Genomic DNA, 27944 nt, shown 5'->3' with positions numbered 1-27944 from the left:
GGCCGGGGCCGCCCCTGCTTTGGGCAGCCTTGAAATAGCAGAGGCGGGTTCCAAGCCCGCAGTGCCCCGCTCCCGACACCATGGGTGGCAAGAAGGTTTGCGTCGTGGGCTCTGGCAACTGGTGAGCGCCGGGACCCGGGTCCCCTCGGCGAGCACAGCGCGGTCCCTGTCCCCCCCTGTCCCCCCTCGGCACCCCCGGCAGCCGGTGCCAGCCGTCCCCATTCCTGCAGGTCACAGCGTGACCTGTGGTGCCCTGGGCTCCCCAGTGCCCACAGCCACAGCCACCCTCTGCCCTCGCAGGGGCTCGGCCATCGCCAAGATCGCCGGCAGCAACACAGCTCGGCTGGGCAGCTTTGAGAGCCAGGTGAACATGTGGGTGCTGGAGGAGGAGGTGGGCGGCCGGCGACTCACGGACATCATCAACACGGAGCACGAGAACGTCAAGTACCTGCCGGGGCACAAGCTGCCCCCCAACGTGGTGAGTGTGGGCTGCCAGTAGTCTCTCGAGGGGCAGAGCTGATGGCCGGGCTTTGGAGAGAGGCCAGCAGCTCTGGGGGCTGCTGGAACCCTAGGGTGAGAAGGCAGGGGATGCACCGGGCTGTACGGGGCTCAGTTATGCCCTCCCACTGACCTTCATCTGTGCTTGGATGAGCTGCAGCCCTGGCTGCTCTCACTGCCCACCTTTGACCCTGCTCTGGCATCCCACAGGCTGGGCTGGAGGCCATGTGGCTGCCTCTGAGCTGGCATCTTCCCCCTCTGCTCTGGGATCATCCCACCAGCACCTCTGCTGGCAGGGACCTCGGCATGGTGACTTTGGGCCCTTCCTTGCCATCCATCTTCCCAGTCCCTAACAACAGTCCCACTCTATTCAGGTGGCAGAGCCAGACCTGCTCAAAGCCTGTGCAGGGGCCGATGTCCTCCTGTTCGTGGTGCCCCACCAGTTCATCGGCAAAGTCTGTGACCAGCTCAAGGGCCACGTGAAGAAAGAGGCCATTGGGATGTCACTCATCAAGGTGTGAGCAGGAGCAGTGCTCACCAGGGTGCAGGGCCAAGGCAGGGGAGCTGGAAGCAGCCTGGCTGGGAGTGGCTGCTAAGGGAATGCAGGGATTTTGGAACAGAAATGGGCAGTGGGGGGGAGAAGGGAAGTGGGGGCAGAGCCTTCGTGGGGATTTGGAGGTGTTGGTGGAGAAGGGTGAGGGCATAAGGGAGATCTCAGGTGCTGAGAGGAGCAGGGCACAGCTCTGCATGTCAGGATCAGTCAGAGCACTGCAGCACAGGGAATGGCAGGATTGGGATGCAGGGCAGGTGTCCAGGAGGGGCAGATGCTCATTGTCTGATTGGCAAGGTGGTGTTCAGTCAAAGGTTGGACACAATGTCCTTAAAGATCTATTCCAGTGTCATTGATGCTGTGAACTCTGTCCCTGGCTGTCCCCCAGGGCGTGGATGAAGGACCAGATGGGCTGAGGCTGATCTCAGACATCATCCATGAGAAACTGGGAATAGAAATGAACGTGCTCATGGGGGCCAATATTGCCAATGAAGTGGCAGAAGAGAAGTTCTGTGAAACCACCATTGGTAAGGAGCCAAGAGCCCTCCTCGTTAGCAGCATCCATTTGTGATTAGCAGGAAGAGGCAAAGGGCAGGGTATGGTTCAGCTCAAACTCCTCCTGCCTTGGGTGAACTGGCCCCGTTCCCTGGGAAGACAGGAGGCTCCATAGGAGCTGGCTGAGCTCATGCCCAGGGTTTGTGCTGGGATCACTCGCTTCATTAACAAGGGAGTTGTGCAGCTAAAAGTTCCTGCCAGCATCAGGCAGCTGCCTGGCACAAATTAAAGAGGTGGGCAACAAGAGGCCCTTTAGGAATAATTTCCATCCTTGATTTCCTTGGGCTTCACAGGATGCCCACCTGGATCTCATGTTATTGCCAGCCAGGGCTGCTTGGAAGTTCATCTGGCGACAGTTCCAACACCCTCCACACTGTTGGGAGCTGTGCACAGAGCCAAAACAAACAGAACTGTTTGCTGGGTCAGAAGTTGTGGCATTCAAAGTGTCTGTTTTATTAAACAACAGCAAACACACTGGGCAGGAGGCTGGGGAGGTGGAGCAGAGCCCACAACCCCTGTGAGCACACAGACCCTGCAGGGACAACCAGGACAGAAAGCTGCAACCCCAAATTTGCAACCTTTGAAGATGACTTTAACCTACTGAGCAAGTCATTTCTGTCTTGCGTGACACAGCAGCATGGATTGTCCCCTGTGTTCTGGGAATGTCAAAATTGAACATTGCTTATCTGTCAGGCAGTGTGTGCCTGACTGTGTGGACCTGCAACTGTTTTGCAACAGTGGTTGGGCAATAGGTTCCTCTCACTGAATGACCTTCAGGAGAGCATGGACCTAACCTCATGGGTCTTTCCCATCATCTTCTTCCTCGTCCCTTTGTCTCCTCAGGCTGCAAGAACATGAAGCACGGGCAGATGCTGAAGGACCTGATGCAGACCCCCAACTTCCGTGTGTCGGTGGTGCAGGAAGCTGACACTGTAGAGATCTGTGGGGCTCTCAAGGTGAGCAGAGCTGGGGCTCTGCAGGGAGCTGGGGGGAGGAGGGATGGTGGGCACTGGCACAGACAGCAGCCAGTGCTTGGGATCACACAGGCTGCTCACGGACGCGGCCAAGCCCCAAGCTCTGCTGGGAAGAGATCCCTCCACACTGCCACTGTTTTCCAGAATGTGGTGGCTGTAGGAGCCGGTTTCTGTGATGGGCTTGGCTACGGGGACAACACAAAGGCTGCCGTGATCCGCCTGGGCCTGATGGAGATGATTGGCTTTGCCAAACTCTTCTGTAAGGGCCCTGTCACCTCCTCCACCTTCCTGGAGAGCTGCGGCGTTGCTGACCTCATCACCACCTGCTACGGGGGCCGCAACCGCAAGGTGGCCGAGGCTTTTGCCAAGACTGGGAAGGTGAGCAGAGCTGGGAGCGGCCGACACTGATACGTGTGTGGATAAAGCTGGGTCAGGGCAGCTTTAGGTGGGATAGCAGGAAAAATTCTTCCCCCAGAGACTGGTTGAGCACTGAACAGGTTCCCCAAGGCTGCCGGAGCTCAAGGGGCGTTTGGACAATGCTCTCAGGCACAGGGTGGGATTGTTTGTGTGTCTGTGAGGGGCCAGGAGTTTGACTGGATGATCCTTGTGGGTCCTTTCCAACTCGGGATATTCCGTGATTCTATGATCTCTGCATCAAGCTGGTGAGCAGGCAGGGAGGTGATCCCCCTTAGCACTGTGGGATCTGTCTGTGCTTGGCTAGTGCTGCAGCCCAGCTCCAGGGCAGGAACGTGGTGCAGCAGCAGGGCTGCGGGTCCAGCTCCTCACTGCTGTGTTGTTTCAGTCCATCGAGCAGCTGGAGAAGGAGATGCTGAATGGGCAGAAGCTGCAGGGTCCCCAGACATCTGCTGAGCTGCATCGAATCCTCAAGAGCAAGAATGCAGTGGAGAAGTGAGTGCTGTGCTTTGTTGGGGTGGAGCTGGGACCTCTTCAGGAGCAGCAGGAGGGGAAAGCCCCCACAAGCTGGGCAGGAGTGGCCTGTTGGATGGGGCACAGTGCCATTGGCCCACCTGCTCCTGCATGCCATGACAGAAGTCGAGGTGCTCTGCCATCTGGGGTGACTTTCATTGTCTGCCCACAGGTTCCCCCTCTTCACTGCTGTGTATCGGATCTGCTATGAGGGAAAACCTGTCACTGACTTCATTGCGTGTCTGCAGAACCACCCTGAGCACATGTAAGGGGCTCTGCCTGCAGAGCACAGGTGCTGCTGAGATGTGCTGAGAGCTCCTGCCCACACCAACCTCATCTGCTGACACAGCCTTGGAAGGAGTCCAGGTCTCCTGGGAGCCTCTGCAGACTGCTGGAAGAGCAGAGGTTCCCTTCCCCAGCCCCAGCCACTGCCCTGGACACTGAGCCTGGCACAGAGGTACCTGCTGACATCTTCCTCTCTATGGAGTGCTCGTTTAGTTGCTGCTGCTAAGGTTTGCCCTCAGCATCTTCCTAAGGTTTGCAGGGCTGAGCATCTTCCTCCTTCCACTTCCTCACAGTGGATTCAGCTCTGGGAAGGACTCTGCCAGGCCATCATGATAGATAAGGGCTGGGCACTGCCTGGCAGGGAAAATAAGTGTCCCAAGTCGTCTCTCTTCACCCCATGGGTCACGCTGGGTGACACCAGCTCTTCCCTACCTGCTGCTGCTTTTGCATTCCCTGTCTGGTGGAGAGGGCATAGTCCCCTGCCAGGCTCCACCTGGTGAGTGGAGCTTTCAGGACTTCCAAAGGCACTGAGGATCTTTCTAAGCAGCACCAGCACAGACAATGGCATTCCTTGCCACCCCGCCATGTGCTGCTTCCCCCCAGCTGCTCCTGCTGACCTGGGACACTCTGGAGCTTGTTTGTTTAGAGGTTTTGCTCTCTCCATCAGACCTGGCCCCAGCCCTGGGGAGCTCCCCTGTTGTCACAGGAGGAAGGAGGTCTCACACTTTCCCTCATGTGGGGATGCTGCAAGCTGCCCTCTGTCACGGGGGCAGGAACAGGCACATGATCCACAACAGGTACATGGAGATGTCCAACATCCCAGGACAGGACAGAGGTCTTGGGCCTCACACTGAGCCTGTGAAATTTACCCCTTGTCCGGACAGGTGCCACATGTCCCTCTGCTCCTCTGAGCTGTTTGCTCAGGCCAGAGTGTCCAGCAGTCACTGATCCTACCTGGGCTGGAAGGCTGGAATGCTGCAAGGCTCCCTGTTCTCCCCCATTCAAGTCCCAGAGCCAAGGAGTCTCTGACTAGCAGTGTTCCTTTGAAATAACAATAAACATGGAGAGGAGATAGGAGATGCTCTCCTTGTTTTGTGGCTCCAGTGCATCACTGTTGCCGGGTTGGTGCCTGCTGGACTTGCTGAGTGCTCAGAACAGGGCACTGCCCGTTCCTCCTGGCTCTGCACCCTCCCGTGCTGTCCCAGAAACAGCAAGAATGTCCTTGTAGGTCCCTCTTTAGCCCCAACGTCACAAAGTGTCCCACTTGCTTTGTCTCAGAAATGGTTCCAGGATTAAAATTTGGCCATAGGACTATGGTGGGTTGGGATTGCAACATTGAGCCGGGTCCAGAGTCCTCACCTGGGGCCAGCAGGAGCCAGGCCAGGACTGCACTGTGCCCCACACACCCCAGGCCTCCCTTCCTCTGACGTTTGGGGCTTCCCAGGACACACTGTGAGATTTTATTCATCTCTTCCCAGCTGCTTTTCCCAGACTCGCCTTGTCCCTGTGTCTCTAAAGGAGCCCCGTACTGAGTGACCTTTCCAGGGCTCTGAACCCTCTGCTCGGTGTCTTACAAGGGGAATTTAATCTGTTGGCACTGCACTTGTTTCTGTGCCTTTTATTAGCCACGTTTTCTCAGCAGGCACTCCACGACCTTTAAATTCAGCAGAACTATCGTGTGGGGGGAGCCAACACAGCTTCCTCTGCCGAGGAGCTTTATTGAGCTTGGAGGAAGGATAAAGGAAGTCCAGCGTGTTCCTGCAGAGCTGGCTCAACTTCTAGTTCTCTTTGTCTTCAAGGGCTTCAAGGAATCCAAGTGTTTGGATACAAAGCTCATGCAGGAGAGAGGGTCCCTGAGCTCTGCTCCCTCACACAAACTCCTGTCAGCACCTGCCTGGAGCTGCAGCAGAATCCAGCAGGGATTTGTGTTTAGCTGGGAGCTCCTCTGCGATGGGAATGCTTTGTGCATCCCCCTTATCCGTGTTTCTTTGACCCTGAAGTGCTGCAGACCCTTGCTGAGGGTCCCAGGTCTCCAATGATCTCTCTCTTTTAAACACACCACACTGGAGCTGGATGTCCCGAGCTATAAAAAGTCTTCCCTTTGCCATTTGGAATTATGTTCTGCAGACTCAGCACATCCCAGTGCCGCAGCCCTGGGAGCTGCTGCTGGGGGAAAGAAGGATGAGGAGGGGAGAAAGAGTGACTCTGGCAGCTTTGTAGCTTGAGGGAGCCCCGGATAGAGCAGGGCTGGGACAGCAGCGTTCAAAGGCTGGAAAGGAGCTGCGGGAGGGGAGCAGCTGCCACAGGGGGGACAGGAGGGGACCTGGGGGAACGCGGCCTGTTGGGAAGGAGGCTCTGGGCAAACACCAGAGCCCTTGGAATGGCACTGAGACCCTCAAGAAACTACTGGGGCCCTCGGGGAGGCACTGGGACCCTCAGGATGGCACCGCGCCGCCGAGCCTCAGGGCTGCAGCACGGCCCGGAGAGCCCCGGCCCCATCCAAGCGTGGCCAAGGACTGTCCCTTATGGGCTCCCGGCGCCGCACCTCAGAGAGGAAGGCCCGCGGGTTGCGTCGTGCCGGGAGGCCCGTGTGGGCTTCGCCGGGGGACGCGAGGCGGCGGCGATGGCGTCGGGAGCTGTCCCTGAGGGGACACTGCGGCGGGGCCGCCGCCAGGGGGCGCCGCGGGCACCGCGCGGGCTTCCCGCGCCCGCCGGCGGCCGCACGTGACCGCGGCACAAGTGACGACACCAGTCACGTGACTGCCCCGCGCCACGTGACGCAGGCCGGGAGAGCGGCGGAGCGGGACGGGAACGGTGAGTGCGGAGGGACCGGACCGGACCGGGCGGGATGGGATGGGATGGGAACGGTGAGTGCGGAGGGACCGGACCGGACCGGACCGGGCGGGATGGGATGGGAACGGTGAGTGCGGAGGGACCGGACCGGACCGGACCGGGCGGGATGGGATGGGAACGGTGAGTGCGGAGGGACCGGACCGGGCCGGACCGGGCGGGATGGGATGGGATGGGAACGGTGAGTGCGGAGGGACCGGACCGGGCGGGATGGGATGGGAACGGTGAGTGCGGAGGGACCGGACCGGGCCGGACGGGATGGAAAGGGATGGGAGGGGCGAGTCCGGAGGGACGGGATGCGATAGCCTGATGGACGGGACGCGCGAATCCGCGCTCCCGGCCCCGCTCCCCGCCGCCTTCTTGCGGGCCGGTGGTCAGTGATCTCACCGGGCACCGTTGCTGGGTCCGGTCTCATTCACCGTGTCCATGACCGACCCGGCTGAAAGGATGAAAGCACCCCGAGCGGGTCTGCTGACGATGTGAAACGTGGGGCGGTGGCTGATCCACCCGAAGGCTGTGCTGCCGTCCAGCAGGGCCTCCATCGGCTGGAGAACTGGGCAAATAGAAACCTAATGATTTATTAGAATAACCTAATGAGGCTCAGCAGGAGCAAGTGTAGGATCCTGCACCTGCGGAGGAATAGCCCCAAGTACCAGTGGGATCCTGGAATGCATGGGGAAGAGGGTGCCAGCAGGTCAGGGAGGGGATCCTGCCCCTTGGCCAGAGTGAGCATCCAGTGCTGGGCTCCTCGCATCAGGACAGACAAGGAGCTGCTGGAGATGGTCCAGTGCAGGCCACAAAGATGTTGAGGGATCTGGAGCATCTCTCTGAGGGAGACTGTGGGAGCTGGGCCTGGTTAGTCTGGAGAGAAGACTGAGATGGGATCTTATTAATACATATAAATATCTCCAAGGGGTCAGAGGATAATGCCAGACTCTTTTTGGTGATGCCCAGAAACAGGACGAGGAGCAAGTCATAAACTAAACCACAAGAAGTTTCACCTCAACATGAGAAAGAACTTTCCATGGAGGGGGGCAGAGCACTGCAACAGCTGCCCATGGGAGTCTTCCTTTCTGGAGACACCTGGACATTCTCCAGTGTCACCTGCTCTGGGTGACCCTGCCTGGACACAGGGGGTTGGACTGGATGATCTTGAGGTCCCTTCCAACACTGACCATCCTGGCATTGTCTCTCTCTCACAGGTGCAGCCATGGTGTCCAAAAAGCAGCTGGCAGACTTTGGCTACAAGGCCTTCTCGGGCTCCATGATGCTGCTGACGGTGTACGCCGGCTACCTGTGCAGTGTCCGCGTGCAGAGGATGCTCCAGCACCGCCGCCAGCGGGAGAACACGCCGGGGCCTGGGAGCTGAGCCCGTGCTGGGACTGCCTCGGGAGCTGGGACTGCCCCGGGAGCTGGGACTGCCCCGGGAGCTGGGACTGCCCTGGGACCGGCCCCCCCTGGGCTGGGGGAGGCAGATGGAGTGCAATAAAACCTGTGTCAAAGTGGCCAGTGTGGTGACTTGTGGTGTCCCCCAAACCATAAATTGGTCTGGGCTTAAAGGTCACTGTTCCACCCCCATTCCATGGGCAGGGATGCATTTCATCAGTCCATCACTTACGTTCTTCCAAAAAGTTGTTTCTCCTGCGTTCCTGGCAGCAGCCCAGGTGCTCAGAGACAGGCAAGGGACCCATGCTGTCCCATTTCCTTAAGATGAAACACAGCACCCCAGGTTTCTGAAGCAACTTTTAATTGGAGATAAGAGTAAACAACAGTATAAAATGGTAACAACTTGAGAAGTTTCCAAAATTCTGCTCCTGATTGACCATTCCATTGCCCCCAAGTACCATTGAGTAAAAAAAGAGAAGCAAAGCCCACAGTGTGGCTGCTCTTCCAGCCCTGGGTTCCTCCACAGCTCTAACATCAGAGCAGCAACAATCACTTGTCTCAGAGTACAGGACCAAAACATCTCATTTTTTGGAGAGTTAAACCCAGCCTACCAGTTCTGATCCTCCCTCCAATCCCAGTTTAGCCAACTGAATCCAGTAGGACTAGAGAAGTCATCAAACCCACAATTTTCAACAGGAAGAAAATTTAAAACGCCTGGATTATGCTGGTTGTCTCAGGGGCAATAAACCACCCCCCACCCCCTTGCAGAAGGCTTTGGTCAAGACTTCCGAGGGGTTTGCAGCACCAAAAGAGGCAGCAGATGCTGGCCTGGTCCCTGGTGACAGCAGCCATGAGCAGCTGGGACCTCCCCAGCAGCCTGGGGCGAGGCAGAGCAGTGGTTCTGGGTTAGCACAGTTCAAAGCTCAGCTGGGAGCAGAGTCTCTGCCTCACCCAGGGCAGCTGGGACATGGAACCTGTGTTCTCTGTGCTCTGAAGTGGCTTCTGGAGTGCATCAAGAGCTACTGCACCTGCTGGGAGCGAACCGTTGCTGAGTGGCACCGAACCCTGTGGTCCAAACCTGCTCTGCCTCGAGCTGATCCCAGTAAAAGCCAGTTTGTCACAAACAAAGACACCTCTGCAACTATCAACAGGAGTCAGGGTGTTTTCTTGTACTTTTGAAGTACAAAATGGCTTGAAGTGAAATCTGCAGCTTTATTTTTGCCCCAGTCGTTGGCTTCATCCCTTGTGCCGTGCAAAGCCTCTGACTGGTCAGGGTTGTGCCCTTTTCGGGTCTGCTGGAGGTTTCTGGGAAGGGGTTTTTGATTAAAGATCACTTGGGAATGTGGAGCTCAACACAACTAGATATTGAAAGAGAAGTTCGTGTCTGCTCAAGGCCAGCCCAGGGCCTTACTCCTCTCCTGTCCACTGGCCACCGGCCACGTGGCCGTTCAGGCGGTTGGAACCGTTACTGGAAGTGCTGAAAATTCCTTTTGTGCTGTTGGAAGTCACATCCTCCTCCTCGGAGCTGCTCTCCACATCACTGCGGTCATCCTTGGATACCTAAACATTGCCAGTGGAATTGGGGAGTGGGAGAGGAGAAGGGGAGTTGAAAAATTGACAGAAACCAGCAGTTAGAAGGTTGTGTCCCTGTGATGAATCACCTTAACTCACATCTACCTCCTACATCTGAGTCTGGCTCAGTTCAAGCTCCCAAGGAGGAGTCTGTCATCACATTAGGAACAAGACACAGACACTGAAAATGACAATTTGGAAAGATGAGCTCCATTTTCCAAATATTCTGAGTATCTGTGAAAGCACTTCACTCTTGTTCTCACCAGATCAGATGATATTACAGATCTGGCGTTGTTCTTGTCTTCCAAGGGCTCCTCTCTAGACCAGTTAAAGGCCATTTCCCTAAACCATTTGTTTTGAATCAAAAATTTCTCATGCCACGATCACAAGTGGGTCTGACGACCAAAAACCAGGAATGTGTGAGTTTGAAAGAGAACATTTTGTCCTACAAGGAGCAGCTTTGGTATTTTAAAAATTAAGCAGCTTTATTTATCACATCCCTGCCCAACAGAGCATCTCCATTTCCACAGCCTGTGCTTCATCTGGGAGATCCCACTTAGGAGCAGGTGCCTGTCTGGACAGGGGCTGGAGAACTCGGAACAGGAGCAGCCTCAGCCCAGGGATCCAGGTCTGCTTACAGAGCATGCCTTAGTTCTGAGACTGCTGCAAATCCAGCTCCGTTTGTGGGATTTTGAACCTTCCCAGCAGGAGGGGAGGGGAAGAGCCCATAAACCCGGCCCCAACTGCAAACACACACCTTGGGTGGTGGCAGGTGCCAGAGCAAACCTCCCAGTGTGAGCTGGGCCTGGAGAGCAGCCCCTGCTCTGCCCCAGGCAGCCCCTCACTCTCCTCACTCCCCTTCCTCTGCAGCCTCAGTAACTCCATGTGCCAGCACTCTGGCTTGCAGCTTTCCAAGGATTGCAGGATTTCACTCTGCTCTCTTGGAGTCAGGGCTAGGGCTCTGCAGCAGCAGGAAGTGGTTGAACTCCAGGGAAGATCTGGCTGGAAGCCAGGTGAAGTTAATGATCTCCAGGAGCTTTTTGGATGTCCTGGCTTCTGCCTGTTGCCAGTACTTTTGCTATCTTTCCCCAATCTCCTGCTATATTGGAAGTTCAAAGGGTCACAGGAAGGAAGCAGAAATCCCTTGACATTTTTTCTGTTCTTGGGGGAGAAGTGACTGTTCCCTCCTTTTCACAAAAAGGAGTAAATTCCTCCTGGCCTCTCCCCCTCAGTGTGGTGCTGATGGGGAGCAGAGACAGAAATTGGAGTGTGTGGATGTGTAAAAGCACAAAGTGAAGGTTGTGCAGGCAGGTGACAGCAGGTGCAAACAGACCCCAGGTCACTGCTCTGACCTTTGGAAAAAACAGTATTTTAGCACTGTCAGGACCAGGGAGAGAAGGAGAAGGCACCAGGGCTCTGCTTTTGTCTTGGGGCCTCGACACTGACGTGTTTCAGTGAACAAACAGAAACACAGGTCACACTTACATGCACAGGGTGAAACTGTCCAGCTCCAATCTGGCACAGAGAAAAGGAGAAAAGAATGAAGAAGACAGAGCTTAGAGTCCTTTCTCTGGCTAGGTCACCTGGACAGGAGAGAACCAAGGAAAGGGAAAAGGTGTAGAACTCAGGATACAGAAACAGCTGCAGAGAATGAAAATCAGGCATTTGTAGTAGCAGCTGTGGGGAACAGATGAAGAGCTCGTACCCTGAAACCTGCCTGCCCCCAGAGTCAACCAGAATATTTGTATTTTTCAAGGCCACATTCCATGTGTAGGGGCAGCTGAAGTCAAACACAAAATAATGCAGAGCCATCAGAGAAACCCAGATCAGAATATCAGTATCTGATTGGAAAAAGCATTTGTGCTACTAAATCAACTTTTTCGCTGGTTTCATAGAATCATGGAATGGATTGGGTGGGAAGGACCTTAAAGCTCACCTTGTTCCACCTCCTGCCATGGGCAGGGACACCTTCCACTATCCCAGGTTGCTCCAAGCCCTGTCCAGCCTGGATGATCTTTAAGGTCCCATCCAACCCAGGACATTCTGTGATTTCTGACAGGCAGCAAACCCCACTGCATCCCTGGAACCCTTTCCCTGAGTGCTGGAGCCCAGAGCCTGCACTGGCAGACAGAAGCCAGGGAAGCAGCACAATCCCCAGCACATCCCAAGGACCAGCTGACTTTGGGAAACATCCTCTATGTTCATCCTGTTGCCCAAAAGAGAGCCTGCTACCACAAGAGCGTCATAATTGCCATTTTAGGACATTGAATGTACTGGAAAATGGAGTGATTCCCCTGCATGTCCAGGAGAGACTCCCTGCCTTTGAACACACCTGGGAACTCACAAGTGCAGAGTAATCAAGGTAAAAACCACCATTTTTGCGGACTCTTGATGCAAGTCCCTTAAGAACTAACACCAGTCTCATTGAAAAGCCCAGTTTCTCATGATTCCTTAACGGGGCTTGTAGGAAGGAGGAGCCAGAAGCCTCCCTCAGCCTTACCTTGCCCCTCACCAGGGCCTTGTAGGCCGTACGGATGATGAGGTAAGACCAGATGACATGCAAGACCTGCAAGGTCACCAGGAGCCCGTTGAACAGCCACCAGGAAGGGTAGGGACCGATCAACTCCCAGCTCTCAAACAGGGTTGTGTTCAAAATCCTGAAAGAGATCCAGAAACACATTTCAGATCAGCTGTGCTCAGCTCTGACTGGAGGTGCCAGGCCAGATGCACAACAGTTTGTGTCTCACTGAGCATCTGCTGCTCTGCTCCTGCCAGAGTCAGGAGACTGAGTAAAGCTCATTAGGAGCATTTGAACTGAGCAACAAAACAGAACATGTGAATGTGCTGCAATTTGGTTACACACACGGATCTGCTGCCAGTTTTCTTCTCCAAAGCACAAGCATTTATTTATAACAACTTCACAGGAAGTGATGTCAGGCTGCTCTGGTCACCAAAACAACTGTTAACACCTTCCTGCTTGGGCAGCTTTCACCCAGATTTAAAGATCAAAAACAGGGTGGGCACAGGAGCAGGGCAGGGATCGTCCCTCTGTGCTGGGCACTGTGAGGCTGTGCCCAGTTCTGGGTCCTCACAGCAAGGAGATACTGAGGGGCTGGAGAGTGTCCAGAGCTGGAACAGCTGGGGAAAGGAGGCTCAGGGGGCCCTTCTGGCCCTGCACAACTCCCTGACAGGAGAGGGCAGCTGGGGGTGTGTCAAGCTCTGCTCCCAGCAACAACAGGACAAGAGGGATGTGCCAGGAAAGGTTCAGGTTGGACATCAGGAGGAATTTCTTCATGGAGGGGGTGGTGAGGCACTGGAAGGTGCTGCCCAGGGAGGTTTGGAGTCCTCATCCCTGGAGGTGCCCAAGGAACCACTGGACGTGGCACTCACTGCTCCGGTGGGGATCAGTCACAGCCTGGATTCAGTGCTCTTGGATTCAGTGGAACCTCAAGGATTCTGGGATCAGGAAGGAATTCTGTCCCCAGAAGGCCTCTCTCCCTCCCTCCCCGGGTGCTATTCTCTTCCCTCAGGGTTTTATAGATTCCTCCAGCCAGGCTGGAAGACTCAAAACTGCTTTATGGCCCAAGCCTTGTGTTTCTCTCATTACTGTTTTGCTGTTCTTGTTGCTGGGAGTTATTGCCAGTCCTTCAGCAATTTAATAAACACTTTAGATTTTATGATGCAGAGAGGTATGGAGAGACCTTTAACAACCACACTAATTTCACACAGCTTTTAACACAAGAAAAGCAAAACAAGCTTTTCAAACAAGAACCAAAACTCCCCAAAAGGCAGCTCCAGAAGTATTTAACTCATAGCAGGTTTATGAAAGAATTAAATGCAATTCCAGAGATCTGCTGATGTTTTACTTTACTAATTAGGGAAGGAAATACAGGTGCAGCGTCTGCAGTGCTGCTGCAGCTTGCCAGATTTCTCTACAAAGCTGAGGAGTGACATTACAGCAGTGGAAAACACATTAAAGATTTACAGGATGCTGAGCACTGGTGTGAGGTAAGAGCATCCCCTCACGACAGACAGCAGCTGCTAAAACAACTCTCTATTTTGTCCCTGGAAGGAGCCTACGAAGAAATAGGAATTAAAGCTCTTCTTCATCCAGAGTCCTTTGGTGCATTTACTGGAAAATAAGCAAGAGCTTTAAGTGCAGCCCTGATGCTAAATGAAAGGATTGTTGCTGCCTACCAGGCACCCAAAAAGAATGGGAATGCCAGGTGTCCATGGCCTAGGAAATAAATGCAGGCAGTAAAATGCTGTAACCAAATTGCCACCACACACAATAAATGGACAACAGCTCATTAACCAAAGCACTGCTCCAGGTCTGCCCTACTGAGGTGAGAGGGAATCTCATTATGGGATGATTCTCTCTAAGCCATTTATCCGGGGTTTTACCTCCCAAGAAACCTCAGACCTATTTCAGGCTCTGAATAGTCACGACACAAGGACAGGACAGAAGTGTCATAAGAAACTGCAGTGATGACTAAGCCAACAAACAAAAATGACCTCAAGAGACTGTGCCCCACTTGTAATTATTTCTAGAACTTCTTCAGAGAAGTAGAGAATCCTTCAGGCCTCTCAGAGCAGATTCTGGCTGACTCTGTCATCACTGCAGCAGGGGAGGGGCAGCTGTGATGGGACCCTGGGATCCCCCCCCAGTCCCTCAGCTGACTGGGAAGAGATTTCTTCATGTGCCTACTCAAACCTCCTGCCCCAACAGCACTTGGGCCATGTGCTGCTTCAGGCTGCCTCGAGGGACAGCTGGAATGCTTGGGAAAAGCCTAAAACAAAGGCTCTGCTGAAAGGATTGGGAGAACAACCAAGAGCTCCCAGCTCTAGGTGCTTACCAGAAAGGGTAAATGCCCAGGCGGGTCACGATGAACACGACCCCAAAGAGCATGAAGAAAGCATCACACAGACGTTGGTACTTGGCATAATTGGCCAGTTTTGCAGCCTACAAGAGACAATAAACATGAAAATATTATTCCCTTTGTGCACTCCTGTAATTACCCATCTGTAAAGCTGCAAAAACCTGTCAATCACATTTGTACAGTTTGGAACAAAGAGGGATTATTATATTGTACTACTATTTTTATACTGTTATTTCTGTGGTCCTACAAGAATAATGGGAGGGACTATTTACAAGGGCTGGAGTGACAGGACAAGGGGGAATGGCTTCAAACTGCCAGAGGATACAATCACCCTGTCTGAGGGTGGTGAGGCCCGGGCACACCAGGTCACCCAGAGAAGCTGTGGCTGCCCCATCCATGCAAGTGTCCAAGGCCAGGTCAGATGGCACTTGGAGCAACCTGGGATAGTGGAACTGGATGATCTTTAAGGTTCCTTCCAACCCAAACCATTCCATGGTTTTGTGACTCTCAGCACCCAAGCAGTTTGGAGGAAAAGCTGACAAGGCAGGATCAGCAGCACGAATTTCACGGCACATTTAAAGCAGTTCATCAAGAAGGGGAATGTCAGCTTGTTCCCCTGAGATCACACCAGCATTAGGGATGCAAAGATTTGAGAGGAAATTCACCTCCAAGAGGAAATCTGAAGCATCGTGGAGGCACAGCACCAGCGTTCCAACCCGCACCATGTTATTCATGTACGAGAATGTGATGAGCCCAATTGTGGCCAAGTGATGGACGAACATGATCAGGAAGTCCTGGAAACAGGAAAAGCACCAATGGAGACTCTTTGGTTGTCACACAAATGCAAAAGTTTGGAACAGAGCCACCCAACTGAGTCACTGGGGTCACAGGATTCCTTCGGTTCAGGCTGTGCCTCCACAGCAATCACAGCTCATCACACTCCCACCCTCTCCACAAAAGCTTCCAGAAAGAGCTCTCAGCTTTGGTGCTGCTGAAGTCAGAGCTCTGCCTGCTCAGAGATCAGCACAGTCTCTCTGGCACACACACAGCTGTACCTGCAGACCCCACAGATATGATTCAGAGGACAAGATGACCCTTATTTTTATCTCCTTCTGGTTTTTCAGACACAATGAAGTCCCCTCAGCTCCTGGGACACAGTTAAGTGCTGCTACTGCTGTCAGTGACCAAACCCTGCCAGGGCAGAGCAGGAACAGAACACCAGGTAAACTCAGCAGGAAGAACAAAAAATGTTTACGATGCACAATATTCAGGTCTGGTTTGCACTTCAGCCCCTGGCTCCCTGCACCTCACCCAGCTGCCGTGGGGAATGCCATTCACTTGTTAAAGTCAAAATGAAATATTACAAACACAGTCCCAGAGGCTGTTCATCACTCTCTGTCTGCAGCTGCCCACCTGCTCATATTTCAGCACAGAAAAAGCCTGGGTAAACTTGTTTTTTAACAGCCAGTGCAAAAATTGTGATAATTTGCTGCTTTGCAGCTCATGTAAAGGAAGCAATAAGCCAGGATTTACTGGGGACTGTTCTCCAACAGCAACAATAACCAAATCCTGGAATGCAGCATGACAGAATTAGATCTGAGCAACTGCAACCACTCATCATCTGCTCCTCACACAGATGAGAAATTCCTTTCAAAACCCCATTTATTGGTTCCTTAGTGTTTGCCTTTTCCTCAGCAGCTTCAGCAAGGTACTGCTTTGAGCAGCTCATTTTCTTGCAAGCCTTCCAGTTAAGTCTATTTTTAGGCAATGATTTGTTAACTTTTGATTGGGAGGTATTGAGTGAAGCTGCTCTGTCCCCTGGAAGGTGAAAGGAACTCAAGGATACACCAGGTCAGCCTTGCTCCTCCCTTCTTCTCAGGGCTCACAAAGGTGTAAATGAGGAAGAAAACATAATTATCACTATATTTTGGCTTTCCTGGCCAGGCACACTCCCATTTTTTGCTAGTCCTACCTATTATTATTGGTTTTATTATAGCTATTGAGTGGTTAATTCAATTCTGGGTTATCTCACCTTCCGTTTAATGTCTGTAAACTGAGAAAACATGAGGGACCAGTAGAAGGCCAGCTCCAAGATATAGTAATAATAAAGCCTGGATGTTAGAGGCTGGAAACAGACAGACAAAGCACAGTTACAAGACAAAATAATTCAAAATTTACATTAAAATCCCTTTTTTCCTTCCTCCTTTTCCATCCCACTTTAACTTATGCTGAGGCGTAAGTTAAGTCATTCAGGTTCATTAAAAACAAGCTTAAGCAACAGGCATCTTACTCCAGGCTTACTCACACAAATGTAATTGTGTGTTTGAGCTTTCTTCCAAAGGAGTAAATTCCCTTGTCAATATTTACAACCCCTGCTGAAGGCTCTTGGAGTAGGAAAACCAGGCTCTGGAACAGTCTGTTGGCCTCTATACAGTAAATAAATAAATTACCACTATGATTTTATGCCTTTTTCTCCCACTTTTAATAATGTCAGCAGCAAATAAACATAAAGTGACTGAGTCAGATGTATCAGAGGAAACCCTGCTGCTGCAAACTTACCCAGGATGTAAAGGCACAAAGAGTAAATGGCAGACTTCTAATCCAGTATCAATAACAAAATAAAAACTGGAATTGTCCAAAAAGCTGGAATTTAGGAGGTGTTTCTCTCATACCTGGAAAGGGTAGTTGTACCAGCACTGTCGTGTGTCCCAAAACCAGGGTGCCTAAAGGGAATAGGCAGGTTTTTATTATATACAAATAAGAAGTTATATAAAACCCCAGTTTGTACTGGGTGTTTCCTCCCCAGCACCTAAAGTCGCCTGACACCACCTCACTGAAATTTTACCTTTATTCTGCCATTCAAACTACATTTACTGTAAAAAACCCTAGTGATTTAAAGTCTAATTTGTGCTGTCAATGTGAGTTCTGCTGCAATGGAAATTTCTAGAATAATCATACAGCTCTAATAATAATAAAGACCCAAGGAGATGAACCTGTATCCCTTCAAGAGGGAAAGAGAAAAAAAGGAGCAGCTCTCCACAGCAAAGAAAGCCCAAAACCCACCTCGTTTTTTCCAAAATGTCAAATAATTTTCCATTATTTCCAAAATGACAGATCTGCATAGAAGCTTCCCTACAGTGTAAAGAAGGTCTTTAACAGAACCCCCAGGAGCCCAAATCAGAGATCATTCAACTGCAGCCACACAGAACAACAGCATGGGTGACAGAGCAACTCACCGTCCAGAGAAACCTGATTCCATAAAAAAATATACTGAAATAAAATGTAAATCTCCACCTGGAAAAAGAAGTAAAAAATAAACTTAGGACACAGAATCAAGTTTTGATTAGCATTTGTAAAATTAATTGAAATAATTGGGAAAACCTCCAAATCTGATACCTGAAAAGCCTTCACCCACCTTCATTTCTAAACATTTCAGGTAACATAAACCTACTGAAGAGTTTTCCCACCACACATGGGTTTGCATCAACAGCCAGTTCTCAGGATGAACATGCATCATTCCATATTTAACAGATAATGAGATAACAACAAGCAAAGCTGTTGACACCCAGAGATTTCCTGATGAACGTATTTTTCCCTCTTACCTTGTGGCTTTAGGTAGACAAAACCATACTGGGGGAAGAATTGAAAGTTACTGGAAAGGAAAGAAACCAGCAGAGGAGAAACAAGTCATGAAAAAAATGCTGAGGTTCTACTGCACTACAGAGAAAACTACAGGAGCTTGGAGGGAACGGGAACAAAGAACGGGCTCAAGAGAGAAGGAAAGGAAGCCAAGGAGTGTCTGGGACTGGGAAAGCCAGGAGGTGGGAATGGGAATGAGCTCTGGGTGGGAACAGGGCTGTGCAGGAGTGTCCCAGGGGATTCACAGCCAGGGTGGGCCAGGGACACACAGACTTGGACACACAGACACTCTCAAGTGCCACCAAGGACCTGGCCCAGTGTCTAAAGCTGCCCAGCACTGACCCCTGTACCCCGTTCTGGTCTCTCGGGCATGCCCACAAAATATTTTGGAATTTCAAAACCTCCTTTAACTGCCCTGTTTGCTTGTACAGGAATTTTGGCCCTGGTCTGGCAGAGCAGCTGCCCCCAGGCCCAGCTAGAGCTCTAAGATGAAGCCCCTCTGCACAAACATACATGCTCTCACAAAATTTAGTGAGGGTGCTGGGTTTGTCCTGGTTCCTCCGCTGCCGAAACCAGCGCTGGATCTTTCGGACATCCCAGTCCAGCTGCTTGGACAAGCCTTCTAACCTTTTTCCATCTGGAGACTGAAGGAAAATGAAACAAATGTCATTTCTCCCACTCCTCAAGCTACTTTCAGTCCTGCACTATGACAGAATAATGCACAGATAACAAAAAACACACCAGGAAGGGACCACGGGAGCCTGGAAGCAAGAACCCATTGCCACAAATGGTCATTCAGGTTTAACCTTCATAAGCCACTAATTACTTTATTACTCAGAATGGTTTTGGTTGAGCATTTCCTCACCTATTTCATCAGCTGACAGCACATTAAGACAAAGAATGTGACTGTTCTGTCTGATAATTTGGGGGAGGAGCTGTTAAAGTGTTCTGTCCTACCTGTTAAAGCTGCACATCAATTCAAACAGCCCAGAACTGGGAGCAAAGCTAAAGATCTTTAAGGTTTGCTACTCACAGCAAGGACAGGGAAACTTTAAAGTAAGAGTTGGTTTAACACAGTACATATTTGTATATTCCATAAGGGGCACTGTAGAAATTGTGTTATTTCTGTTATAAACGTTCATAAATGAAAATATATTTGAAAACGGAAGTACTTCCATGACAAATATAGATATAAAATATCCCTGTTCTCCACCTGTCTGAATGAACACAAAAGGATTTATCAAAGTGAACCAAACCTGGCAGCTCCCTCTATAACAACCCAGGAGTGAGATAATTCAGACCAGCTCTGCCAAGGAACTCTACCACTGAAAGATGATAAACACACTTTACTATTCAAGTTACATATCAACCACAAAGGCTATGCGGAATGTTGATTTAATAAAAAAATAATCAGTTTGCCCAGCTGAAAACCAAAATCAGAGTAATCTGATTTTCAGCATTGAGACCGTGACTGTCCTGTCAATCCATCACACCACATCTCTCAGCACCTTCCTGGGATTTCGCAGTGGGGAAAGCACCTGCCTCCCAGGAGAATCCAGAGCTCCCAGCTCAGAGCAGCAGTGAAATCCTTCCCCAGGGCCACCCCCAGCCTGACTCCCCGAGCCCCACAGCACACTGGGACAGTTAAAGGTTTCATCAGCCAGACAAATTCTGCACAGCCTGTGACCTCCCGCGTTTTCTAAACATTAATTTCAAGGACATCCCCTGCATTAAAGTTCTCCCAATAAAGGGCATCAGATTTTGGGGAACCATCATTCCAAATGCCTCAAAACTTTAATGTTCCAACAAGGCAAGTTTTTTGAGGTTTTTATAGAATTTCCCTTTATCTGCTAAAGTAGATGAGGTTCAGCATCACCAAATCTCAACAGAAAAACCTTCCATCTTATTATCTTTAATGAAAATCTATTGCACTTATTCAATTCTGGATAAAGTACAGTGGGATTCTGTAAATCTGTAGTGCTGTAGGCCTGTAAGCTTAAGGGAAAGAAGGAAACAACCCAAAGAAACACCTCCTGCCACCATCAAATGTCCTGCCCTTCATCAGGACATCCTTCACTGACTGAACACCTCCCTGAATAATCCCCTTTCACTGACAACTGCTGTCCAGGTTTGCAGTAAATGGCATAAATGAGAGGAAGACTTTCACAATAAAACCAATAAAATCAGAAAAGGAACTGAGCTCAAGAAAAAGAGGAACACTTTCCCAATAAAAGTGGAAGATGCTAGGAAATCTCTTGTTAAACCAAGAATCCCCACTGTACAACTTGGACCAAAGGCAGGGAACCAAAGGAAGCAGCTCAGGCCTATCAATCAGGGGAACATTTGTATCCCAAAGATTCTTCTGTGCACAGAACCATGGCTCATCACACAGGGAATTTACTTTGCTACCAGAAGGACGTGCCAGAGGCAAAGTAAAACCAGAATGAACCCACTTGTGGATGCAGAGTGTGAAATGTGCATCTCAATCCAGAAAAGTGGAAGCAAAAAGCCCCTCGAGACACTTCCAGGCCTCCATTCCCTTTGGAATGGAGGAGGAATTTGAACCGTGACTCACCTTAGTGATGGATGTAAACACTTTCTCTAAAATTGCATTGGGCTGGGCTCTGTGAGGTCCACTGTCCTGAATGCCAAGGTTTATGGCACATGGCTTGGCAATAAACCTGCAAGAATTGCCCAGAAAGAGCTGGATTAAAACAAGATATTTATTTCCTTCCTCTGCCTGAATCACAAGGACCTGGATTTGTCACCAGCTGCAAAACCTGGTGAAAAAGCTTTTGAAATCTCCATTCCACTGCTTCCCAGGTGAAGAAATTTCTTTTATTAGTCCATATGGTAACTACAGACACCACATACTGGGCACACCAGAATGAAAAATTAAATCTTAATGCCCTTGGCTTGTAAGGATCTGAATGTGCCCCCCAGGGAGATTCTCATTCCTCAGCAATAAAACAATAGACTGATAGCAGTCTGCTGTGAACACAAATGCTGGAGATGAAGCCCTAAAACAAAGCATCTTGTTTCCAAAATAGGCCTTGGTGTCACATAGCCCAGAAAAAAGGGAAGTTCAAGTGACACAGCTCCTAAAAGTAACTTTTTCTTGGGGGAAAAATAAAGTGGCTCGTTTCCTTCAGGACAGACAGGAAGATGCGAGTCCCCCAGTCTGAAAGATCCCTGATCTCAGGATCTCATCAGTCCCACATGTTCTGGGTATTCCAAACTGATTTAACTCTTCCTGGATTTTATAGCACAGACTCTGCAAACAAGCCTGGGTTTGAAACTACAACAAACATAAACATGTTCCAAATGACCAGGTTTTGCTGCATGTTTGTGTCAGAATGGGCTCGGGGTTCCAAGGGGAAATGGTTGCATTACCTGACATGTGAATTGTTCCTCTCCTGTTGATGGGCAAAAGGTGGGGGGGTTAAAGGAGAAAAATTCAGTATCTTTTAATCAGTTATTTTGAGGAAGAACCTGCTTCTCAAACTGATTTTGAAAAGGACACAACATTTGAACCATTAAAACCATTTTGCTTTCACAGAAAGATTGTTTCAGAGAGAGCTAAACTGAAATTACACATATTTAGGAGCCTCCCAGTGCCACCAAGCAGAAAATGCTGCTTTTCCCAACCACAATTACAATTTCTCCTTGTGTTTAAAAGGAAGGATTAAAATTCAGGAAAATCGTGCCTCTAAGTGCTCCAACAGTAATTATTCTTAAGAATACTCACTTAGTGCTTCAGGAACAAATATCTGTGGCTGTGTTTAAGAACAGTCCCAGGTCATGGAGTTTTCCCTTGAGGAATTACAGATCAGCTTGTGACTGATCCCAAAGGAACACCCAGCTCTCAGAAAACACTAAACAAATTACAGACACTGTGGGCCAGGCTTCCCTGTCCATCCCAGTTCTTCCTATGTCTCCATCCAGGACACCTGAGGTTAAAAATCCCTCCAGGATCATCGAGCCCAAGCTATGCCTGATCCCCTTTTTGTCACCAGCCCAGAGCACCAGGTGCCATGTGCTTGGACACCTCCAGGGATGGGGACTCCAAACCTCTCTGGGCAGCCCCCTCCAAGGCCTGACCACCTTTTCCATAAAGAAATTCCTCCTGGTGCCCAAGCTGACCCTCCTGTCAGGAGCTGTGCAGAGCCACAAGGTCCCCCCCGGGCCTCCTTTCCTCCAGGTTGAGCCCCCTTTCTCAGCTCCCTCAGCCCCTCCTCGTGCTCCAGACCCTTCCCAGCCCTGCTCCTGTCTCTGGACATGCTAAACTACATTTCAACGCCCATAGCTTAAAAAAAAAAAAAAAAAATTAAAAAATGAAAAAGGAAGGAGTGATTTCCTTTGAGCTTGGCTCCAAAGGCTCACGGCTTCCGCCATAATCCAGACCCCAGCCAGAAATCCTGTCCTGATGTTATGAAACATTTGGCAAGACCCCCACAAAAATGTAAAAATATCAAGTATTAAACATCTTTATACCGAAAGTGCAGCACAGAAGTTCACACAAGAACTTGCAGGTGGAATATGAAGTGAGTGGTGAATCCCCTGCTCAGACAGGAAAATCCCAAGCTGACCTGCTATTTAGGTAAACTCAGCAAGGTGAACTCACACTTCAGACTGCTGTGGCACTTTAAATTTTTGGTCTCAGAGCAGGTTTTCAGATGTGTTTTGCACTGAATCCCACAGTGACAAAGTTCTGCCCAACCTCCAAAACAGACAAAAATACTGCCCAGACAGTAGAATTTCCATTCTTGGGGATATTCAATCTGAACAGCAGAAGACCATGGGTGACCTGAGTTGCCTGAACACTGGACTTGCTTTGAGGAGAGGATTGGATGAGGTGGCCTTGAAAGGTCCCTTCTAATCTAAATGATTTTATGATTTTATAGAAATCACAACGGCAACAAACTATACCCAAGGTCAACTTACTGCCACACCTTCCAGCAAGAAATTCTTTTCACATAAAAACTTGTATTAAACCTTTATCAACAGGGATCAGCTCACACCCCAGCCTACTCTTTCACACTAGTTGTTAACATACACTGATTTTAAAACCAATTTTCAAGTCCACAGACTCGTGTTAGAACAAATAGTTCTCAGGCATGTTGTGCTTCACAAAAAGGCAGAATCTTTCTTTATGAACATTCCAGTTTGGCTGATGACTCCTTATTACAGCTCTTAAAGGAAGAACAATCTCCCAAGTGAGATGTATTGAATATGCACTTTTTGAGTTTATATTTCCATAATCTCTCAATTTCGCTGTGTTAAGACTTAACCAGTCCTCACCCTCTCACTTTCCACTGTCTTTACCTTCCTCTATGAGTCCTGCCTCACCCCTACAGTCCTAAATTGCCCACAGACAGACAAAGGAATGATTATTTTGTCAATGCCATGGTGTAAAAGGTAGTTTTTAGTGAATTCTAACTAACAGAAACGTGTCAGTGTTGTAGCACAAAGCATTTCCTCACAGTGAGGAGCTGCAAAAGGAGAGAGAAAAGAAGCAGCTCAATAAAAGAGCTGCACGAGTCTGTAATTCACATTCTGAGTCACCAAGTCCAACTGTGAAATGTGTGTCAAGAGAGACATTCGACACAATCAAAGCCTGAATTGGGATAAATGCACCACAGGAGTTTATTGAGACAAAGCTGAACTTTTATGACATGTTCAAAGTGGCTGGAAGAAACAGAAAGAAGTTTATTCAAAGATATGTACTTTAAAAATAAACACACTAGAAACTGCCTGAGATGGGCTGTCACAATCTGCTTTCACTTTGGGACACCACCGAGACACAGCTGAGATCAGGAACAACCCCTCAGGAACAGACCTCAGCCTCTGAGCTTTGCTCTGCAGGCTCAGGAGTCAAATCATCATTTGACTCCACCCTAAATTAACACCACAAAAGAAATTTCATAAACCAGGGAGACATTATCAGGACAAAGAAAAAGCTGCCTGGAGCAGCGTGCCATCAGGTGTAGTGCATCTTCCCCAACAACTCCAGGAAAAGAGAACATTCTGTGCCTCATCCCCAGACTGACACCTGGATTAGAAACCTCCCCACGATATCATTTCTATTGTGTCTCACAACCTCCTTTCCTTATGTCCTGGCAAGTACCAAGGTTTGGCCAGGACCAGCACACACCAAGCTGAGATGGGATTTGGGCAGTACCACGCGTGTTCCTGTCTTCTCTGAAGCCTTTTCCTAATGGCAGAAAGACAACAAGGACAAAATAGAGCCTCTCAATTTCTCACCTCTCTGCTTCATTTTCCTCCATAATTACCATCTTTCTATTTCATCCCAACCACCAATTCTTAATTTCTGAAAGCTCAGGAAAATTCACATTTCCTAAAGAAAACCCACAGGAAAAAACCCAACTCAATTCCCACTCACTTTATTCCTGCAGCCTTTTTCATGCTCAGAAATACCTATGGAATCATGGAATGGTTTGGGTTGAAAAGGACCTTAAAGCTCACCCAGCCCCACCCCCTGCCATGGGCTGACACTTTCCACTTATCCAGGTTGCCCTTAAGTGCATCCAACCTGGCCAACTTCTGCCCTTTCAAGGCAGAAATTTAAGATTAAATCAATGTTTAATGAACTACGTGCACAGCAATACAGGGTGTCTTGGTCCGTTTCACCTAAGGGTTTCCTAAGTAAGCCGCTTTACTAATTAATATCTCTGCCACCCACACACTGCGTGGCTGTGGCAGATCCACAACACACACGGATCTACCTGTGCCCCGGGGCTGAGTTCACATGTTTATGGATGCCCAGGTAAATGAGGAATCCCGTTTTACACCTGTTGATGGGCAGAGATGAAGATCCACGCTCATATCTATGTGCCTGAGACGAGAGACAGCCACCGAGCATTTAATAATACATCAGGCCATGTGAACGAGCCCTGTTTCCTCATCCAGGAACTCGGGGAAAGTACAATAAAGCACACACGGAAGCCAAGTGCGGAGCAGCAGCCGCCAGCTCCGTCCGTCACCCAGCGACGTTCGCCCGGGCAGGAGCAGGAGTAAAAGCGAATTCCTATATAAAACATGGGATTTTTCTTGGCACTACCTCAGCACCGCCGGACTGGAGGGGCCTCTTGTTACCCAGATCCCGGGCAGTAGAGCCCCACGGGCTTGTGCACGTCGCGACATACACGACTCCCGCGACAGATTCCCGGGATTACACAATGTCCCCTTTCCACGCACGAAGGGCCTCGCGGAGGCCCCGGAAGGTGCGAGGGAGCCCCCGCCGAGCCGCCCCCCGGCCCGGCCCGGTGCTCACAGACCCCGGCGCCTCCCGGTCTCGCCGCTCCGGGGGCGGCCCCGCGCTCACCTTTCGAAGAGCAGCCGCACGGCGAAGATGCCGAGCGCCAGCGGGAAGGCGGAAAGGACGTGAGCGGCCCGCGGGTACTGCAGCCCGCTGCCCGGCGGGCCCGGCTCGCCGGCCAGGTCCGCCCACGTCACGTTGTGCGGGAGCCAGAACCGCTCGTTCCAGAACCAGGCCCGCAGCGCCGCCGCCGCGGCCGCCGCCATCTTCCGCCTGCCGCCGCCGCGCTCGGGCGGCCGCCACAGAGACGGGGGCGCGGCCGAGCGCCAGTTCCGCCCCGCCCCCGGCCCGCCCATCACGGCGGCAGCGAATCGGGCGGCAGCCCCGGCCCCGAGGGGGCGGTGCCTGGGGAGACCGCCCCCCTCATCGCCTCAGCACCCCCGGCTCGGCCCGGCCCTGCCGCAGCCGCCCCACGGATGGGCGCCACCGACACGGTCGGGCGGGGCTGGAGGAGACCGCGCCTCTCACCGCCAGCCACGGTCCGTAAGGGGCGGGCTTGGAATACACCGCTCCCCTTATTGCGTCGTCCGCCACAGGCGGTGCGGAGCTGGGACGAGACCGCGCCCTTTAATGCCTCGCACCGCCCCTCCCGGCGGCCGCAGTTCTGGCGGTCGCCACAGCTACCAAACAAGGCTAAAACGAGGTCCCGACGGTCACCGCCACACCTGAGCCCGGCCCTCACTGGGGGCGCCGCTCACGGGGGCGCGGCCGTTGCTCACGGGGGTTCTGCCGGGCCCCTCGCGCGGCCCGTTACTTTGGAGCATGCGCAGTGCGGCTCCCCCCCGTTCCCGCCCGTGCGGCGCGCGCGGGCTCGTGAGGGAGGAGCGCGCGCACGGCCTCGCCACCCCCTCAGCGCGCCCTGGGCGAACGGAACCGGAATGATAGAAAAAAAAGTCACAGAACCACTGAATCACAGAGCCAGAGCCAAAAAGTGACAGCACCACAGGGTTACAGAATGTACTGAGTTGGAAGAGACCCACGAGGATCATCAAAATCCGACTCCTGGCCCTGCACAGGACGCCCCAACAATCCCGCCATGTCACGGCCGTGATGTCGGTGCTTCACACACTGCTGAGCCCTCGCGGTTTCCACAAGCAGAGACGACTTTTAACTGGTAAAAGTCTTCAAGGTAGCAAGACAGGGCAGCAAACGATCCATGGTTAGTGTAATGTCTCTTTTGGCCCCTGTCCAGTGGAGAATAGATTAAATGGCCCATTAAGCACTCAAATGCTATGATAACTAATAGATTCAAGGATAGAGTAATTTATGATCTAGTCACGTTTTTTTTTTTAAATCAATGACTTTATTTAGAAGTACCCCATGTGCTAATTTCTCCTTGAAGATACTCAGTTGGATGTGGGCCCCTATATATCAGAGACTCACAGATGCCTCAGATTTAACTAGAATTAATGATTTTCTGATTAAAGTCTCTGGTAAGTGCAGCCAGTATTGCTTCAGTATCATGTAACCGGGAAGACACGTAAAATTCAATTGCGTTTCCTTAGAAACAAGCGGTTGGCATATTCCATAAATCCAAGTCCACGACAAATGATCTTCCCTCCCTTTTCAAATAGCACAATTTCCAGTCAGAGAGATCTCTGGTTGCTTAGCAATTTGAGGAAATCTGATACTAAATGGATTTTGTTAGGAGCAGAGCAAGGTGGCAGAAGGCAGCTTGGGTTTGCACATCAGGTTTTTTAGTTTTTCCTCTGTACAAAGCAAGCTTTGCTTCTCCATTTAAAAGAAAGAAAAATGAGCAGTAGGTTGTGGAACTGCTAACACCTTCCAACTAGGAAGGAGGCTTTTCCCTTCTTCCCAATATCCATGTCATACGCATTTCCTCATTCTGCTGCAGAATGTTCACTGCGTTCCTTCTGGCTCTTATCCCACTCTCTCCCAACCAAATCCCTCACAGGCTCAAGTGACAATAACTTAAATTAAAAGCAGCCAATAGGAAGTGGGGAAAAACCCTCAGTTGTCCTCAGCTGCCCTTGAGAGCCACCTGGAGCCAGAAATGGAAGTGAAAAATCCCTGCATGTCCTTATTCCTTCTGCCAGTCCTGTTCTAATCCCTCTCCAATCTGAGAGCAGAAACTGCTCATTTGAGTCGAGCAGCAAACCACAGACACACAGTGTCACCTAGTGGGGCACCAGAGCCAGCCCGGGCTGCCTTCCAGCGGGAGCTCTGGGAATTCACCCATCTTTTCCCTCCGTTTTTATAGATGGAGAGCAGCGCTGAGAAGTTTGAGGCGCTGGACATGCCCCAGGAACCCCCCGAGCCTGGGCGGAGTCCCCAGCACGGAAAGCAGGGGAAGGGAGGGGGCTGCCCCTCGGCCCTGCTCAGGTAAGACCCCACCTGAAGAGCTGCCCCCAGCCCTGGAGCCCAGCACAGGGAGGACATGGAGCAGCAGGACAAAGTCCAGGGGACACACCAGGAGGATCAGAGGGATGGTGCAGCTCTGCTGTGAGGAAAGGCTGGGATTGTTCAGC

The 27944-nt window shown here is 51.0% G+C and overlaps 3 protein-coding genes across 6 annotated transcripts; 2 read left to right on the top strand and 1 right to left on the bottom strand.

Annotated features, from left to right (window-relative positions):
• Window positions 1–21: 21 nt before the first annotated feature.
• Window positions 22–4866, top strand: GPD1 (glycerol-3-phosphate dehydrogenase 1). Of its 2 annotated transcripts, XM_059872001.1 has the most exons (8): window positions 22–121; window positions 301–478; window positions 873–1013; window positions 1437–1575; window positions 2447–2559; window positions 2722–2955; window positions 3380–3486; window positions 3677–4866. In XM_059872001.1, the coding sequence occupies exons 1-8, from the start codon at window positions 81–83 to the stop codon at window positions 3771–3773; spliced, it is 1050 nt and encodes a 349-aa protein (XP_059727984.1). In that variant the 5' UTR covers window positions 22–80; the 3' UTR covers window positions 3774–4866. The 2 variants fall into 2 exon arrangements, with proteins under 2 accessions (XP_059727984.1, XP_059727985.1); XM_059872002.1 differs by lacking the exon at window positions 873–1013 and having other exon boundaries at window positions 66–121.
• Window positions 4867–6450: 1584 nt separating this feature from the next.
• LOC132340848 (cytochrome c oxidase assembly protein COX14 homolog) lies at window positions 6451–8144 on the top strand. Of its 3 annotated transcripts, XM_059872020.1 has the most exons (3): window positions 6451–6603; window positions 7842–8025; window positions 8062–8144. In XM_059872020.1, the coding sequence occupies exon 2, from the start codon at window positions 7850–7852 to the stop codon at window positions 8006–8008; it is 159 nt and encodes a 52-aa protein (XP_059728003.1). In that variant the 5' UTR covers window positions 6451–6603; window positions 7842–7849; the 3' UTR covers window positions 8009–8025; window positions 8062–8144. The 3 variants fall into 3 exon arrangements, with proteins under 3 accessions (XP_059728003.1, XP_059728002.1, XP_059728004.1); XM_059872019.1 differs by having other exon boundaries at window positions 7842–8144; XM_059872021.1 differs by lacking the exon at window positions 6451–6603 and adding an exon at window positions 6842–6863 and having other exon boundaries at window positions 7842–8144.
• A 225-nt stretch (window positions 8145–8369) lies between these two features.
• Window positions 8370–25766, bottom strand: CERS5 (ceramide synthase 5). The gene is made up of 10 exons (XM_059871995.1): window positions 25462–25766; window positions 20692–20797; window positions 18630–18760; window positions 17714–17771; window positions 17150–17200; window positions 16510–16602; window positions 15143–15271; window positions 14454–14560; window positions 12098–12254; window positions 8370–9585 (listed from the first exon to the last, which is right to left on the bottom strand). Exons 1-10 carry the CDS (start codon window positions 25749–25751, stop codon window positions 9433–9435), a joined length of 1275 nt encoding a protein of 424 aa, XP_059727978.1. The 5' UTR covers window positions 25752–25766; the 3' UTR covers window positions 8370–9432.
• Window positions 25767–27944: the final 2178 nt, after the last annotated feature.

The sequence above is a fragment of the Haemorhous mexicanus genome, chromosome 33 (assembly GCF_027477595.1).
Source record: "Haemorhous mexicanus isolate bHaeMex1 chromosome 33, bHaeMex1.pri, whole genome shotgun sequence".
NCBI classification, from domain to species: Eukaryota; Metazoa; Chordata; class Aves; order Passeriformes; family Fringillidae; genus Haemorhous; species Haemorhous mexicanus.
Note: the sequence above shows the minus strand (reverse complement) of the source record. Positions and strands in the feature narration are given on the sequence as shown.

What these genes read in the sequence shown, in the direction of transcription:
- GPD1 (XM_059872001.1), top strand. Translation starts at nt 81, where the DNA reads ATGGGTGGCAAGAAGGTTTGCGTCGTGGGCTCTGGCAACTG. An exon ending in GTCGTGGGCTCTGGCAACTG is followed by an intron (nt 122 to 300) that starts GTGAGCGCCGGG and finishes CTGCCCTCGCAG; the next exon opens with GGGCTCGGCCATCGCCAAGA. An exon ending in ACAAGCTGCCCCCCAACGTG is followed by an intron (nt 479 to 872) that starts GTGAGTGTGGGC and finishes CACTCTATTCAG; the next exon opens with GTGGCAGAGCCAGACCTGCT.
- LOC132340848 (XM_059872020.1), top strand. Translation starts at nt 7,850, where the DNA reads ATGGTGTCCAAAAAGCAGCTGGCAGACTTTGGCTACAAGGCCTTCTCG.
- CERS5 (XM_059871995.1), bottom strand. Translation starts at nt 25,751, where the DNA reads ATGGGCGGGCCGGGGGCGGGGCGGAACTGGCGCTCGGCCGCGCCCCCG. An exon ending in GAATCAGGTTTCTCTGGACG is followed by an intron (nt 17,201 to 17,713) that starts GTGAGTTGCTCT and finishes TATTCCCTTTAG; the next exon opens with GCACCCTGGTTTTGGGACAC. An exon ending in CTTCAGATTTCCTCTTGGAG is followed by an intron (nt 14,561 to 15,142) that starts GTGAATTTCCTC and finishes TGTCTCTTGTAG; the next exon opens with GCTGCAAAACTGGCCAATTA.